We start from the raw sequence: 16,767 nt of genomic DNA, 5'->3' as shown, positions 1-16,767 counted from the left end.
TAACTATATGTCTGAAGTCTGAAGTTGGAGTCTGAAGAAGTACAATTTGTGACCAATACAGCTGTGCCAACACAAGCTCCTAGTGTAAATTCAGTTACATCAGCAAAACTGCACTTTTGTAGGTATAATTTATTTTGCTTGGGGGTGGGGGTTGGAATAAGCTATACCAGCAAAAACTCAGTTTTGTCAGTATAAGCCATAAGTACAGACATACTGAGATAGCTGTATCAGCAGAGTACTCCTAGCATAGGCATGGCTGAAGTCTTCAACTTTGTCTGTACAGGATCCAGAAACAAACATGTAAGGAGCGCAGACACTCGCCTTTCCAAACCTGTTAACTAGCTCAAGCTAACTGGCAATCAATTGAGGTAAATAAACATAGTGCAGATAGAGCCATCAACTTACCTCTATGAATCATAGTAACAGCTTAGCTATCAAGACAAGTTTTCTTTTATTAAACATAAAACAAGCCTGGTTGCTTTTCAAACAGATTAAATTACATTTCCAGTCGTTGTGTATAGTAGTATATAAGACATCCTTTTGGATGTAACACAACAAACCTATAAAAGTGCATTACTTCAACCCCAGTGTCTCCATGCTACAATAGGAGAAAACACTCCGCTTTCATATAAATAAAGGATTTTATTGTTCTTTTCCTGATGATTCTCTAAAATTGAAGAATATATTGAGAAATGATCAATGTTACTACCATCCACATGTCTAATATTCTTCAGTGGAATACTCACTGTACTGCAGCAGTAGTAGTTTTAGACATTTAGACACACACCAACAACCTAGATTTCTGTGAGCAAAGAAAAATATTTACATTGCATGAATGTCCCGATAATTGAAGACTAACCTGTTTCCCCTGTGATACCTGTAGTTGTTGTCAGCACAATCCTAAGGTGTTACAGTAACGTTTCCTCCCAGTACTGTCTAAAGAACCCTGACAAGGTTTTTGACTTTCCTCCCATATCTACAGCAAACACATATTTTATCAGTTTACCTTTAAAATAATATGCTTCCTGTCTCCTTCCCAAATGCCTGGCCAGAAGAAATGACCTTTTCTGTCACGGAACAAGTTTCTCTTTATTTAAGCATTTCTTGACTTCTGAAAGTAGTGCAAGAAGTGAGCAGGCAGCAGAGGAAAAGAGTCCCAAATGCTGAGGCCACCTGACTGGTGAAGGAATATATGAAAGACGCATTTATTCTATTGCTCATGAATTCCAGCCCCTTGGCTGAAAACTTCTACTAAGCATTCTGTGGACCAAGTGTGGAGAATCACATTGCTGCTTAATCAGAAGGAGGCCTGACTGCCTGCAGAAGGATGATTGCAAGCAGATGTATCCCGGTGTTCTCATGTAAAAAGAATTTGGTTCTTTTGTGTAGGCTGTATGATGAGCAACAGATTTTAGGGAGTATTTCAATCTTTCTTAATTTCTTGCAGGTGTTAGAAGCAAGTATATTCTGGTAGACGTGATCACTGCAAATGCCGTATTCCTGTGTATCTGAGTGATCTGGCCTCATTTACCCTAAGGCACACTCCTACCAGGCTTAGCAGAAGGAGCAGGGCATGACCTCCAGCAGTGCAGACCTTACTGTATGCAGTAAGGGATCAAGGAGGGTGCTCAGCACCTGCCTTTCACAACAGTGAAACACTGACATCTAACTACTGACAAAGCCCTTTACTGGACAGTAACCAAATCAGGGAATTACCGTAATGTTTGACAGTAGTAGTATCACAATATTTTCCTCTGAGAAGATACAAGAAATGCAGCACACATGGCCCTCAGTGGATTATCAGCAGCAGGGATTGAATCTAGGCTGTCAGGAGCGAAATGCACAAGCCTTTACTGCATGAGCTATACACCCCATTCTCTTAGACTAGCCTGTAGCCAGTGATGAGCTGCCAAATTTTTAACAACCGGTTCCCTCCTCCCTCCAAAATTTTAACAACGGGTTCCCTCCTTCCCCCCCGCTCCGGGGGGGGTCGTGCCCCATCCAACCCCTCATGTTCCTTGACACACACACTCCGAGACCCCTGACCCATCCCCCCCTTCCCTGTCCCCTGACTGCCCCTTGCCGCCCCACCCAACCCCTCCTCTCATTCTCAATGGCCCCCCAGAACCCCTACCCCATACAACTACCCCTTCTCTCTGTCCCTGAGTGCCCCCACCACCTCATCCAACCCTGCTCTTTCCTGACTGCTCCCCGGGACCCTTGCCCCCATTCAATCCCCCTGTTCCCTGCCCTCTGACCCCCCCACCCCCAAACTCCCCTACCCTCTCTCCAACACCCCCTCCCTGCCCCCTTACCGCGCTGCCTGGACGTGGCTGGGCCGGGACAGGAGTCGCGCGGCCGGAGCCGGAGGATGCGGCGGGAGCCCAGCGGCCGGAGCCAGGTGGCTGGCCGGGTGGAGCCAGGGAGGGCTGCGGCCAGAGCTGGAGCCGGGCAGCCGGGGCCGCCGCCATGCCCAGACCCGCGCTGCCGGAGCCCGGCCCCCTGGCAAAACAGCAGGGGCGGCTGGAGCCACGGGGCCAGGCCGGGCTGGAGGTGGGGGGCCGTGTCCAGAGCTGAGCATCCCGGTAGGTGGGGGCACGGCAGGGCCGGGGGGGGTTGCGGCCGGAGCCGGGCGGCCGGGGAGGGGTTCGGGGGGGGGTCGGGGACGTGGGGCCGTGCCGCAGCCGGTGAGGGTCGGGCGGGGACCCGGGGACGGGGGGCGGGCAGGGTCACGGCCGGGACCGCGGGGTGGGGCGTGGCCAGGGAGGGTCGGGCGGGGACCCGGGGAGGGTGCGGCCGGAGCCGGGCGGCCGGGGAGGGGTTCGGGGGGAGTCGGGGACGCGGGGCCGGGGAGGGTCAGGGACGGGGACGGGGGGGGGGACGCGGGGCCGTGCCGCAGCCGGTGAGGGTCGGGCGGGGACCCGGGGGGGCCGGGCAGGGTCGCGGCCGGGAACGCGGGGCCGGGAACGCGGGGGGACCCGGGGCCGGGCAGGGTCGCGGCCGGGGGGCCGGGCAGGGTCGCGGCCAGGGACCGGCCGGGGCACATGCCCCCCCCTCCCCGTTTCCTACCTCAGCGTCCTCTTCCTGGGCCGGGGAAGCCTGCTTGCTTCTCAGCCCTCCCAGGCTTCCCGTGCGAACAGCTGATTCGCAGGAAGCCGTGGGGGAGGAGAAGCAAGGAGGAGCTTCATGGCAGGAGGTGGAGGCAGAATTCACAACGGTTCACGCGAACCGTTTGCTAAAATTAGACGCCGGACAGAGAACTTTAGCATCCGGTTCTCTGTCCGGCGTCTAATTTTAGCAAACGGTTCGCGCGAACCGTTGCGAACCGTCTGCAGCTCACCCCTGCCTGTAGCACACTCAGCCAGCTCTGTGACTGGTATGTCTCTGCTGCCAGATGTCCTGATTTTATGGGGACAGTCCCAATATTTGGGGCTTTTTCTTACATAGGTGCCTATTTCCCCCAACCCCCTGTCCCGATTTTTCACACTTGCTGTCTGGTCACCCTAACTGTGAGGGAGCCGCCCAGACTGGGTATGCAGACTCAGTTGAGCAGGGCTGGCACAAGCATGCTAAAAGTAGCAGGTGGACATTGCAGCACTGGCGGAGGCTCAGGCTAGCCACCCGAGCTCAGTCATAGGGGGTAGGTTGGGTCTGAGCTTGGCTGGCTAGCGCGCTCCTCTGCCGGTGCTGCAATATCCACACCGCTATTGTTAGCATGCTAGTGCCAGCTGCACTCAAACAAGTCCATCTATCCCAGCTAGAAGGTTCACTGCCAGCTACTGTGTAGACAGACCCTGTGAGGCTTCCCAGTTCAATTCCCTGTATGGGATGCCCTGAGAGGGGAACACAAAGTAGGCATGGCTTACAGAAATAATTCAGACAGACACCACAGACACCAGATAGACATAATAGAGTTCAACTTCCATAAAGGGAAATAATTAAAAGAAATCACAAATAGTTTTAAAACTCCTTATTGGAGTCAGGCTTAATTTTGGAGATTTACAAGTTAGTATCCTGTGAAACCTTTATGCCAGTGAAGTAGTAGTATGTTTTTTGGCCTCTGTTTACTGCAGTCACAACATGATCACAGGGACTTCAAAATTGCCAGTACTGTAGCTTGTCAGTATTATTGATTTGCAAACTAGGGAAATGTGGTCTAGATGAAATTACACAGCAGGTTGAAAACCTAGTCTCAAAGAGTAGCTATCAATGATTCACTGTCAAACTGGGACACTGTATCCAGTGGGGCTCCCGCAAGGAACAGTCCTGGGTCTAGTACTAGTCAATACTTTCATTTATTACTTGGCTGATGAAGTAGAGAGTACAGTATGTTTATAAAATCTGCAGACATCTCCAAGTTGGGAGGAGATGCAAGCACTTTAGAATTCAAAATGAACTTGATAACGTGGAGAGTTTGTCTGAAATCAACAAATACGAAATTCAGCAAAGGCAAATGCAAAGGCTTTCGCTTAGTAAAGACTAATCAAATGCACAACTATAAAATGGGGAATAACTGGCTAGTTGGTTGTACTGCTGAAAAGGATTGGGGACTGGGGTGATAGTGGACCACAAATTAAAATATGAGTCAATGGTAGGATGCTGTTGTGAAAAAGGGAAAGGTAATTCTGTGGTATATTAACAGGAGTGTCACATGTAAGACAGGGAAGGTAATTAGCTGGCACTGGTGAGGCCCCAGCTGCATTACTGTGTCCAGTTTTGAGCACCATACTTTAAGAAAGCCATGAACAGATAGGACAGCGTCCAGAGGAGAGCAACAAATGTGATAAAAGGTTTTAAATACCTGATCTTTGAAGACAGGTTGAAAGAATTGAGCATGTTCAGTCTAGAGCAAAGACTGAGGGGGGGGACCAGATAGCCTTCAAATATGTTAAGGGCTGTTACAAGAGGATGGTGATCAATTGCTCTGTGTCCACTGCAGAAGGACAAGAAGCAAGCGGCTTAGTTTGCAACAAAAGAGACTTAGGTTAGCTATTAGCAAAAACTTTCTAATTATACAGAGAGTTAAGCACTGCAACAGGATACCCAGGGAGGTTGTGAAATCCTTGTCCCTGAAGGTTTTAAGAACAGGATGGACAAAAACCTGTCAGACATGGGATGTGCAGGTGTGGGATGGTCTAGTGAGAACTTGCTACTGATATCTAACCTCTTTAGTATATTAATCTTAGATTGCATATTTGCTAGGTAACCCGCTTTGATCTGTTTGCTATCCCTTATAATCACCTAAAATCTCTCTTTTGTAGTTAATCAATTTGTTTTTGCTTTATCTCAAACCAGTGTGTGGGAGCTATAAGTTGGAGCAAAAAGCTGTTGTATATTTCCTCACTGAGGGAGGGTGCGAATTTCATGACCTTATGCTGTACCGATCTCTGTGCAGCGCAAGGCGGTATGATTTTGGGTTTACCTGCCAGAGGGGTGTGTGCTCTTGAGCACCTGGGCAGGTCCTTAGCTGTAGCCTCCCCATGCAGAGCTGATCACAGCAGCCTGAAAGTTCTGCAGCTGGGTGTGTCCCTACCTGTGTGTGTGCTGGTGAAAGAACAAGCGTGCAGAGCTTGGCAACTTATCACAGCATCACAGTGTGAGAGGGAGCCCAGCCTGATGGGTCAGGGGGGGCTCAGTGGCACCCCAGTTCCAGGTGGCACCCCAGAGGGAACCTGGCAGAACTTCCCCCAATAAGTATCTGTCCTCTGAAAACTATATCCCCTCTGCATAGGCTAGCCCAAAGGGCTTCCCTGGCAAGGTCACCAGAGTTTGAAGGTTTTTTTAAAAATTGTTTCTTTATGAAAAATCAGGCAATAGAAAGTACCCAAAGGTAAATGACTTAAGGGTATGTCTACACTACAGGAGTACACCGATTTTACAGCAATCAGATTGTATAAAGTCAAGTGCATGTGGCCACACTAAGCATATTAATTTGGCAGTGTGCATCCATAGTACCGAGGCTAGCGTCGACTTCTGGAGCGTTGCACTGTGGGTAGCTATCCCATAGTTCCTGCTATCCCATAGCTATCCCATAGTTCCTGCAGTCTCCCCCGCCCATTGGAATTCCGGGTTGAGATCCCAATGCCTGATGGGGCAAAAAACATTGTTGCGGGTGGCTCTGGGTACATGTCGTCAGGCCCTCTCCCCCCTCCTTCCTTCCCTCCCTCTGTGAAAGCAACAGCAGACAACTGTTTTTCGTCTTTTTTCCTGGGTTACCTGTGCGGATGCCATACCACGGCAAGCATGGAGCCTGCTCAGTTCAATGCAGCAGCCATGAGCACTGTAAACACCTCGCGCATTATCATGCAGTCTATGCTGAACCAGGACCTGAAAAACCAGGCGAGAAGGAGACTGCAGCACGGCGACAAGAGTGATGAGGACATGGACACAGAATTTTCTCAAATCACGGCCCCAGCGCTTTGGAGATCATGCTGTTAATGGGGCAGGTTCATGCCATGGAACACCAATTCTGGGCCCGGGAAACAAGCCCAGACTGGTGGGACTGCATAGTGTTGCAGGTGTGGGATGATTCCCAGTGGCTGCGAAACTTTCGTATGTGTAGGGCCACTTTCATGGAACTTTGTGATTTGCTTTCCCCTGCCCTGAAGCACAAAGACACCAAAATGAGAGCAGCCCTCACCATTGAGAAGCAAGTGGCGCTAGCCCTCTGGAAGCTTGCAACGCCAGACAGCTACCGGTCAGTCGGGAATCAATTTGGAGTGCGCAAATCTACTGTGGGGGCTGCTGTGATGCAAGTAGCCAAAGCAATCACTGAGCTGCTGCTACCAAAGGTAGTGACTGTGGGACATGTGCAGGTCATATGGGATGGTTTTGCTGCAGTGGGGTTCCCTAACTGTGGTGGGGCGATAGATGGAACCCATATCCCTATCTTGGCACCAGAGCACCAGGGCAGCCAGTACATAAACTGCAAGGGCGACTTTTCAATGGTGCTGCAAGCACTGGTGGATCACAAGGGACGTTTCACCAACATCAACATGGGATGGTTGGGAAGGGTTCATGACGCTCACATGTTCAGGAACACGAATCCATTTAAACGGCTGCAGCAAGTGATTTACTTCCCAGATCAGAAAATAACCATTGGGGATGTTGAAATGCCCGTCGTTATCCTGGGGGACCCAGCCTACCCCTTAATGCCATGGCTCATGAAGCCATACACAGGCAGCCTGGACACTAGTCAGGAGCTGTTCAACTACAGGCTGAGCAAGTGCAGAATGGTGGTAGAATGTGCATTTGGATGTTTAAAGGGTCACTGGCGCACATTACTGACTCGCTCAGACCTCAGCCAAACCAATGTCCCCTTTGTTATTGCTGCTTGCTGTGTGCTCCACAATCTCTGTGAGAGTAAAGGGGAGATATTTATGGCGGGGTGAGTGGGTGAGGCAAATCGCTTTCAAAGGCAATAAAGTCACTATCATTTAAAAATCATGTATTCTTTATTAATTGATCATTAAAATAGGGAGAGAACTGACAAGGCAGCCCGGGTGGGGTGTAGGAGGAGGGAAGGAAGGAAAAGGCCACTTCAAAACTTGTTGAATGACAAGCTTTTGGTTGGGCTGTCCACTGGGGTGGAGTGGCAGGGTGCACGGAGCCGCCCCTCTTCGCGTTCTTGGGTGTCTGGGTGAGGGGGCTATGGAACATGGTATGGGGGGAGGACGGTTATACAAGGGCTGCAGCGGCAGTCTGTGATCCTGCTGCCATTCTTGAAGCTCCACCAGATGCCAGAGCATGTCCGTTTGATCCTGCAGTAGCTGCAGCGTTGCATCCTGCCTCCTCTGATCTTCCTGCCGCCACCTCTCATCTCAAGCGTCCCTCCTGTCCTCACATTCATCCCTCCTGTCCTCACATTCGCTGGCTGCTTTCCTGTACTGTGACACTGTGTCCTTCCACTCATTCAAATGAGCTCTTTCACTGCGGGTCGATTGCATGTTCTCAGAGAACATTTAATCTAGCATGCCTTTTTTTTTGCCGCCTTATCTGAGATAGCCCTTTGGGATGGAGGAGGGAGGCTTGAAAAATTTGCAGCTGCAGGAGGGAAAAAAGGGAGAGAAGTATTTAAAAAGATACATTTTACAGAACAATGTGTGTACTCCTTCACAGTGAACAACACTATTCACATTACATAGCACATGTGATTTCGGTACAAGGTCGCATTTTGCATCTTAATATTGAGTGCCTGTGGCTTTAGTGTTAGAGATCACAGATGCAGGGCCGGGCAACAGAATTTGGTTTGCATGCGACCATGGTAAGCCATTGTCTTTTGGCTTCTGCAACCCTCATAAAAGCAGTGCCGTCCTTTCCCATACCAAGCAAAGCCCATTGAGTGCTGCGGTTTTCGTGTTAACGTGCAGCAGCAGAAACCAAACTAACCCCCTCCTCACCATCCAGTTCTCTGGGAGGATCACTTTACCCCTCCCCCCACCGTGTGGCTAGTATAAGAGAAGATCCCTGATAGCCAAACACAAACAGCAATGCACCCCGCCCCACCCGGCTAACTGTAGGGAAGGATTTCTTTCCAGCCACAGGCAAACAGCCCCGTAGGACCGGCCACCTCTGTCCCCTTAATTAAATTCCCGTATTTCAACCAGGTTACCATGAACGATATCACTAACCTGAGGATAACACAGCGAGATAAAGAATGGATGTTGCTTGAATGCCAGCAAATACCGGAACCATACGCTGCCAGGCTTTGTCATGCAATGATACCAGATTACTTGCTACTAGCATGACGTGGTAAAGTGTCCTACCATGGAGGACGGAATAAGGCTGCCCTGCCCAGAAACCTTCTGCAAAGGCTTTTGGAGTACCTCCAGGAGAGCTTCATGGAGATGTCCTTAGACATCCCCAGACACCGCTCCACCCCCAGACATGTTAACAGACTTTTCCAGTAGCTGTACTGGCCGCGAATGCATCCCAAGTCCTCAGGGCAAATTAATCATTAAAAAACGCTTGCTTTTAAACCATGTTTTATATTTACAAAGGTACACTCACCAGAGGTGCCTTCTATGGCTTCATGGTCCGGGATAGCGCCTTGGGAGGGTTGGGAGGCTACTTCAGTCAGGCTGAGAAAAAGCTCCTGGCTGTTGGGAAGAACGGCGTGCTGTGTGCTCTCCGCAAGCTCATCATCATCATCTTCCCCGTCCGCAAAATCCTCAGGCATGGCTGAGAGTACCCCTTCCTCGGAATCCACAGTCAGGGGTGGGGTAGTGGTGGCAGCCCCCCCCAGAATTGCATGCAGCTCAGCATAGAAGCGGCATGTCTGTGGCTCTGACCTGGACCATCTGTTTGCTTCTTTGGTTTTTCTGGTACGCTTGCCTGAGCTCCTTAACTTTCACATGGCACTGTAGTGGGGCCCTATTGTGTCCTCTCTCCATCATGCTCTTAGAGACTTTTTCAAATGTTTTCGCATTCCGTCTTTTGGAACGTAGTTCTGCTAGCACGGAATCGTCTCCCCATACAGCGATCAGCTCCAGTACCTCCTGAACGGTCCATGCTGGAGCTCTTTTTTGATTCTCAGACTGCATGGTTACCTGTGCTGATGAGCTCTGCATGGTCACCTGTGCTGATCAGCTCTCCAGGCTGGGCAAACAGGAAATGAAATTCAAAAGTTCCTGGGGATTTTCTTGTCTACCTGGCCAGTGCATATGAGTGCAGATTGCTGTCCAGAGTGGTCACAATGGTGCACTCTGGGATAGCTTCCGGAGGCCAATACCGTCAAATTGCGTCCACACTAACCCTAATTCGAACTGGCAATGTCGATTTCAGCACTACTCCCCTTGTCAGGGAGGAGTACAGAAATTGATTTTAAGAGCCCTATACGTCGAAGTAAATGGCTTTGTTGTGTGGACAGGTGCAGGGTTAATTCGATTTAGCGCTGCTAACTTCGACCTAAACTCGTAGTGTAGACCAGGCCTTACAGCTTGTACAGTTTCCAAATACCGCATGCCTCCCGAAATCACCATACATTTGTGCAATCTCACAACTTGTCAAAGCAGCAAGACCAGACAATACTACATCGCCATGACACGATAGGGTGGAGGTAAGAGGAGGCTGATTTAAAATGCCCATAACTTTGTTTTGCTGGACATGGTGCTGCCACCATTGACTAGATAGCTTTGTGAGCTGCAGAGCGACTCATTACTGCCAACCCCAAAAGTTCAAAAATCATGATACAGCCCCCCACCCCCAAAATCATTAGGCTTTAAAAAAGATTATATTGTGGGTTTTTTTGGTCTCGCTTGATTGTTGAACTCCCCCTGCGCACCCCACCCCGTGTGACTGTTACAGTGCTGTCAGCTCTCACGTGCTTATATGGGAAAGTGATTTTTTGGGTCTCTCTGCAGAAGCTCTCACTGCAAAACCCAGCTTAGATTAAATTAGACAGATTTGTACCAAATGCTGCCTTATATCACAGAGCTTCCAGCTTCATTCCAACCCCCCAAATTCTAATTCATTCTGCCCCTCCCTCCCCCACATCCCACATCTGCCACTTGCCCCTGTATACACCACAGCACCTCCTGCAGCTCCAGGGGTTTCTCACCCTCTGTCCCCCTTCCCAGGCCTGGTGTTGCAGGGAGTGAAGAGCAGAGTGACCCATTTTTCCGGGACAGAGGAGAAAGCTCGGCAGCTGGCTCTTTTTGCTGCATCCTGTCAGCAGCAGCTCCCCCTCCCCCTGCTCAGAAATCTTCACTCAGCTCCTGAGGGGAGGAGGGAGAGTGCTTCCAGCTTCCTGAAATCCTCCGATTGATTGGCTGTTCTTCTCCAGGACAGTGCCCGTAATTCTGTTTCTTGTGATTAAATTGGGAGCGTTGGCAACACTGCAACTGTACCTATTACCCACAAAACTAGCCAGACAGGGTGATGGAACCCTCTTAAAGAGTATCCCTAGGCAGGGACCATGTCTTTCTATATCGTTGTACCGTGCCTAGCTCAATGGGGCTCAGATACTGACTGGAGCATTTGGCTGTTACTGTAAAACAAACCATAGAAAGTATGGGGTGGAAGTGGCCTCTGGATGCCATTTAACCTCTCCCCCCCCCCCCCCCCCACACACACACACTGAAGCAGGACCAAGTATACCTAGCCTAAATGATTATTTAAACCAGTTGCAGAAAGTCTAAGGGGCAAGCTGCCCTTGCTTGCAGCTTACTTATCCCAGGTATTCCTTTCATGGGCTAGAATCCCCTCTAGCATGGGTCCAGCCCTTCCCCCCAGTTCAGTCCTTGTTCGCTGCTGTTTCCAAGAGTCTCCTTTGGGCGGGGAGTCAGTGAAGAACCACAATGATGTCACGCTCCTGCCTTAAATAGCTTTTGCATATGGTGGGAACCCCTTGCCTCCAAGCTTGGTTCCCATGCCCAGTCAGTGGAAAAACACTGGTCTTCCAAGATGGAATTTAGTACCAGGTGATCTGGTCACATGCCCCTGTAGTGTCATAGCACCCATGACTCAGAGGCTGTTTGTAGCATCCTTTGGAAGGCTCCCAGGTTAGGAGATAAACTTCTTGTAAGGCCTATTGTTCTCCCTAATGGTCCATTGACTTGTGTTTCCAGCCAGCCATCCAGACTGACAGTCTTTTGCCTTGTGGGCATTCCCCGGGTGTAAACACATTTTTAATAGATACATAGACAATATTCCTAACTTCAGATATCAAAATGATACATGCATACAAATAGGATAATATTCAGTAAATCATAACCTTTCCAATGATATCTCTCATGACCTATCTTGTATAAAATACATAATAGTTATGCCATAATCATATCATAATATCTCTATGAAGAATATGAGATGCAGTGTCAAAGAAGTGCATTGTGGGGTGGCTAACCTCACAAAATTATGGAAACAGGGAAGACTAATTTTACCACTTCCATGCAGTGTAGTTGTAGCCATGTTGGTCCCGGGATATTAGAAAGACAAGATGGGTGAGGTAATATCTTTGATTGGACCAACTTCTGTTGGACAGAGAGAGACAAGCATTCGAGCCACACAGAGCTCTTCTTCAGGTCTGGGAAAAGTACACTGAGCAACAATCTGTAAACCACTAAGCCCTTCTTTTTGTCCTATGATTGCAGGGGTGTTAACGGGCCACTCTACCTTGAATGGTCCCTTAGAATATATGTTAATTGCTAAACAATTCGTTCCAGCTTGCATTTAGCTGTTAGGCTCTGAGTGCCTTTCCTAGATCTGAGGAAGAGCTCTGTGTAAGCTTGAAAACTTGTCTCTCTCCCCAACAGAAGTTGGCCCAGTGAGAGACATTACCTCATCTACTTCACCTCTTACAGTAACACAGTTACAGTGACCTTATGGATGCTGCAAAGTAACAAGGGGCAACATTTTCAAAAACACGTCAGTGACTTGGACGCCTAAGATCCTTTCAAAAGCACCTCAGTCATTTAGGAGCCTCACTCTCATTCAATGGTACTCATGTCACACTCCTTAGTACCTGGCCCAAGCTGGGGAACCTGATGATCCAACCAGCCGACCAAATTTGCTGATGAATCCTGGTCACATGCAACCTGAGGCACATTGTGCATATGCTAAGAAGAAGCTTCTTAAGTGACTTAGATGCTTTTGAAAATGGCATTTAGGTGCCTTTGAACATTGTACTCAGTGTGTCTACCCAGTTACAAGAACCTGACTGTGTGCCCCACAAGATAGTTAGTAGGGGCAGCACCTTGTGAAGATTCAGCACTTATTAACCATTGGCTGTGTGGACACAAGCCATGTTTTTAGCCAGACATGCCCCTAACCAGTTAGAGGCATAGTAAAAAGTTACTGAAGCGATGTCTACACTTACCACACTACAGTGGCACTACTATAGCATGTCAGTGTAGACACTCTCTACAGAGGCGGGAGGAGTTCTCTTGTTGCTGTAGTTAACCCACCTCCCCAAGATGTGGTAGTTAAGTCAATGGAAGAATTCTTCCATTTGGGAGAGCAATAACTGGTTGCCTGAATATTCAAGGAGAAGCCAACAAAAAGGGATACAAAAAGCCAAGAAAATGGTCACTTTGTTTTGGGACAAGTCATACATAAATCTTTCTCAAGCAAAGATCAATGACAGTTTTGTCTGAGGCCTTGTCTACACTGCTTGTTTCCAACCCAACCAACATAGTTCTGCTGACAAAACTTTATAGTGTAGGTTTAGCCTGAGTATATACTGTAGTGTTTGGTCCTTGGATATTAAATCAGTAAGTGAAACAGAAAGTTACTACGGTTAGACAGAAACAGGAGAAAAAAAGAGTTGAAAAGTTGCTTGCCTGAGTCGCTGGAAAATGGGCAGCTAATTGACTGGTGGTTTCAAGCAAAGTTCCACGTAAAAGTTTGGCAGGAATCGGTGTAACCAAAACTCTGAGATAGATTTTATTCGTGATCACTTAGGCTTGGTCTCTTCACTTAAAATTTATATCAGTCTAGCTATGTTGGTCAGGGGTGTGAACAAGCATCCCTGACTGACAGTTATGCTGACAAAACCCTGAGCATAGCTGAAGCTCTGCTGATGAAAACATTAGCATAGCTAACGGCATTTGGGGAGGCAATGTTCCTACACCAGCAGAAAACTTCCTTTTGCTGGTGGATGCTCCATCTACACTAGAGGGCTATGCCTACTTAGGTGAGGTAGTGTAGACAAAGCCTTGGGGAGGACTAGGTATTAGGCTAAGGGATGTCTAAAAATCGGGGGATTTGGCAATTGCTGGAAAATCTGAGCAGAACATTAACTGTTGTTAGCACTACGTGAGCCAAGCAAGAGCTGAAAGAACAAGAGAAACCCTGTTTGTTCAGTATTTCTTGTAACAACTTATTTGAATAAAACTTAAGCCTAAATCAGGCTTAATTTTTACACTCATGATTTGACAGTGTATAGTATCTGTTAAAAAAAATCCTACATTTATTAGGCTATACAGTGACTGAAGTAGCTATTTTGGGGAAACTCTTCCTGTTTTCCTGAGGTCTCTGCCTCTTTTGGCTGCTGTCCCGTGCCTCCTCGTATGTATTTCACAGACTGTGCACCAATAACTGAAACTGGACTGTACTTATGCAGCTGTCTCACTTATCTGAGCACACCATGTTATGAAAAACCCGCTTGCGTGACACGTAAGCGAGGACACAATAGATCTCTGAAACATCAGCAGTATTTTGTTCAGAGATCAGCAAACAGATACCATGGTGCCATGGTTATTTAATAAATAATGACGCTACTCTGTAAGAATTTAAAATATCCAAACAAACAAAACCTGAGCTCCATAAAAATTCTTCCTCTTTCAGTCTCTCTAATCCCACAATATTTGCTTAAAAGGGACTGGTCCACAATGAATAGATATGTTTAAACATAATGGGCTATTTATAGCAGACACTTGTGCCCTTGTGGAAGATCATTTTTATATTATCTCAGGAAGGATCCTTTTAATTTACCAAACAGCCAGGCACACAGGCAGGGTGACTTTGAGTGACAAATCAGACACATTCTTAGTTGCAGTGTGTACAGAATGTAGTATGAAGCTGTTTAGCCATTGCTTTCTGTGTATAGCACCTTTACATTTCTAAAACCTCTTCCTTTTGCTCTAAAACCTTCCTGTTCTGTGCAAACAATATATATTTTGTTCTCAGAGTTGCTGCATCTTGTTACACACCCACACCCACTTTACTCTTAGGGGAGACATGGACAGCCAGGAGGCCATCTGAACATGGAAGCTGATCCAGAGGCTTGATAAGGGGTCCTGGGGGCAAAGGTAGGGAGTCAGTGTCTGAACAGCAAGCAATTCTGACGGGCTGATCAAACAGTGGTAAAGGAGACAATTGCCTTTGCAAGATGTAAGCTAATCACTTTTTTGTTTTCTCTGTTACTAGGCTGAAAATGTTGTATCTAGTTTAGTGTATGAGAACTTGAAGTGTAAACCTAGATACATTAAGGAACCTTTTCATAAATTCAGTTCACTCTATTCTTAATAGATCTTGTTTTTGTTAAATTAGTGTTGCAAGGGCTGTTTCACACAAACATCCCCCAAAAGGCGAGAATCCTGTAGCCCCCGAAGAGATGGGTGAAGAATGTCTGGAACCAGGGCCGGCTCCAGGCACCAGCTTTCCAAGCTGGTGCTTGGGGCGGCATTCTGCAAGGGGCGGCAGGCCCTGTTGTTTTGCCCCCAAGCAGCACGCCGAATTGCCGCCCAGGGCGGCGGGGGCAGTCCGTGTGCCGTTAGGGCGGCAGGTGCGTTTCCGCGGTGAGGGCAATTCAGCAGCAGCTTCTATGTTTAGCTGTCCGTGGTGGCTTCAGCTAAACATAGAAGCTGCTGCCAAATTGCTGCCTGCGCGGAAACGCGCCTGCCGCCATAACGGCACACACGGACTGTCCCCACCGCCCGCGGCGGCAATTCGGTGCGCTGCTTGGGGCAGCGAAAACTGTAGAGCCAGCCCTGTCTGGAACCTACACTTCCCTACTCCATCTTGGACAAGGGCCATGGACAGAAAAATCCACACTCAATGAGTTGTGTTGTCACCAGGCTGCAGGTGAACACAAGGGGAGTGGAAAAAGGACCAACCTCCAAAAAATTACCCTTGTGTGTTTCTTTAAAAACAGGGTTAAAACAGATTGAAAATGTTCATGTACTTACCTGTAGATAACTGCAGAGATAAATATTTTCAAGTAGCATGCTGAAACAAAGAGCGGCTTTTAAATCATAGCAAATTATATTTTGCATTTCTGTAAATGCCTATACATTAAATTTAATTTAATTAAAGCCAGATTAAAGCCACACAATACATCTGGTGAAACACTGTACTACAGGGGAACATTTTTATCCCTATTTACCATGGAGAAACTCAGACATGGAGAAGTGAGGTGATTTTTCCTGCATCACATAGGAAATCTGTGGCAGCATTTGGAACATAACCTGGATCTCCTGACTACCAACCCTATGCTTAAGCTGGAAGGTCATCTTCCCCTCTCAAACCCAATTGATGTATTTGTTAGGGGAACCACTCTACAGCCAGTGATATACTTTTGGTCGGAAGGTTGTGCAGCACAAAATAACAAAAAAAGAATTTTTAATTGGTCTCCGTTAGGTCATTAATATGCAGCGAATGTATTGCAGCGATGAGACTTCTACCTGTGTAGCTCTTCCTTTCATACTCATCGGGTTCATTCTGCACTAAAAACTGGTATCCAGAGACACATTTACTCTGTGATGCATCAGAATTTGTTATCACCATACCATTAATTTCCACACACATCTGCTGGAGTATTTGTTACTGCCTGTGTCTCACATTTATCTTCATTTAATCCCCTTTTTACTGCCCTTGTTCTAATGCCAGAAGCTATTATGAAGCCCTATAAACATTCATTAACCATGTGAGCTGGCCCACTCTCCAGCCTCCACATCACACCAGTTGTTTGGGTTAAAGGTTGCAGAGGGTTTCCTTTCCACGACATTACAATTATTAAACCACAAGCAGTCAAACTGAAAAAAAACCCCACGTGTGATAAACGGTCTGAGAGCACCTAACATGGAGCCTCCTACTTCCCCAGAAAGGCAGGGAGGTTGGCATTTTCAAAGGAGCCGGGAGAGGAAGGCTGCCAACTCTCAGTGAATCCCAATGGGATCTAGCTTCCTTAGTGTCCCTTGAACATCTTAGTCTAACCCTTTTGTTTGATAGGCAAGTGACTCAGACTGCTGATTCCAATTCTATCTGTTCCAGCTGTCTTGGGCCCCACATTAATCACACCCTTTATTTCATTCCCTTCAGCCATCTTCT

The 16,767-nt window shown here is 47.8% G+C and overlaps 1 protein-coding gene across 6 annotated transcripts in view; it reads right to left on the bottom strand.

The window, feature by feature from the left end:
• The window catches only part of ECRG4 (ECRG4 augurin precursor), a 69,478-nt gene that overhangs the window by 27,057 nt on the left and 25,654 nt on the right, over positions 1 to 16,767 (bottom strand). For 2 of the 6 annotated variants that reach the window (XM_045006720.1, XM_045006725.1), the window contains exon 1: positions 1,007 to 1,231. The exons of 1 other annotated variant lie outside the window; for it this stretch is intronic. Coding sequence is in view for 1 of the 5 variants with exons in the window: in XM_045006693.1 (XP_044862628.1) it covers positions 10,559 to 10,615 (57 nt within the window). In the remaining 4 variants the exon portion in view is untranslated. Of the gene's footprint in view, positions 1 to 859; positions 949 to 1,006; positions 1,232 to 10,558; positions 10,651 to 16,767 lie in introns of those variants that run through there. 3 more of the 6 variants (XM_045006693.1, XM_045006712.1, XM_045006734.1) reach the window with 3 other exon arrangements.

The sequence above is a fragment of the Mauremys mutica genome, chromosome 1 (genome assembly GCF_020497125.1).
Source record: "Mauremys mutica isolate MM-2020 ecotype Southern chromosome 1, ASM2049712v1, whole genome shotgun sequence".
Taxonomy (NCBI): Eukaryota; Metazoa; Chordata; order Testudines; family Geoemydidae; genus Mauremys; species Mauremys mutica.
Note: the sequence above shows the minus strand (reverse complement) of the source record. Positions and strands in the feature narration are given on the sequence as shown.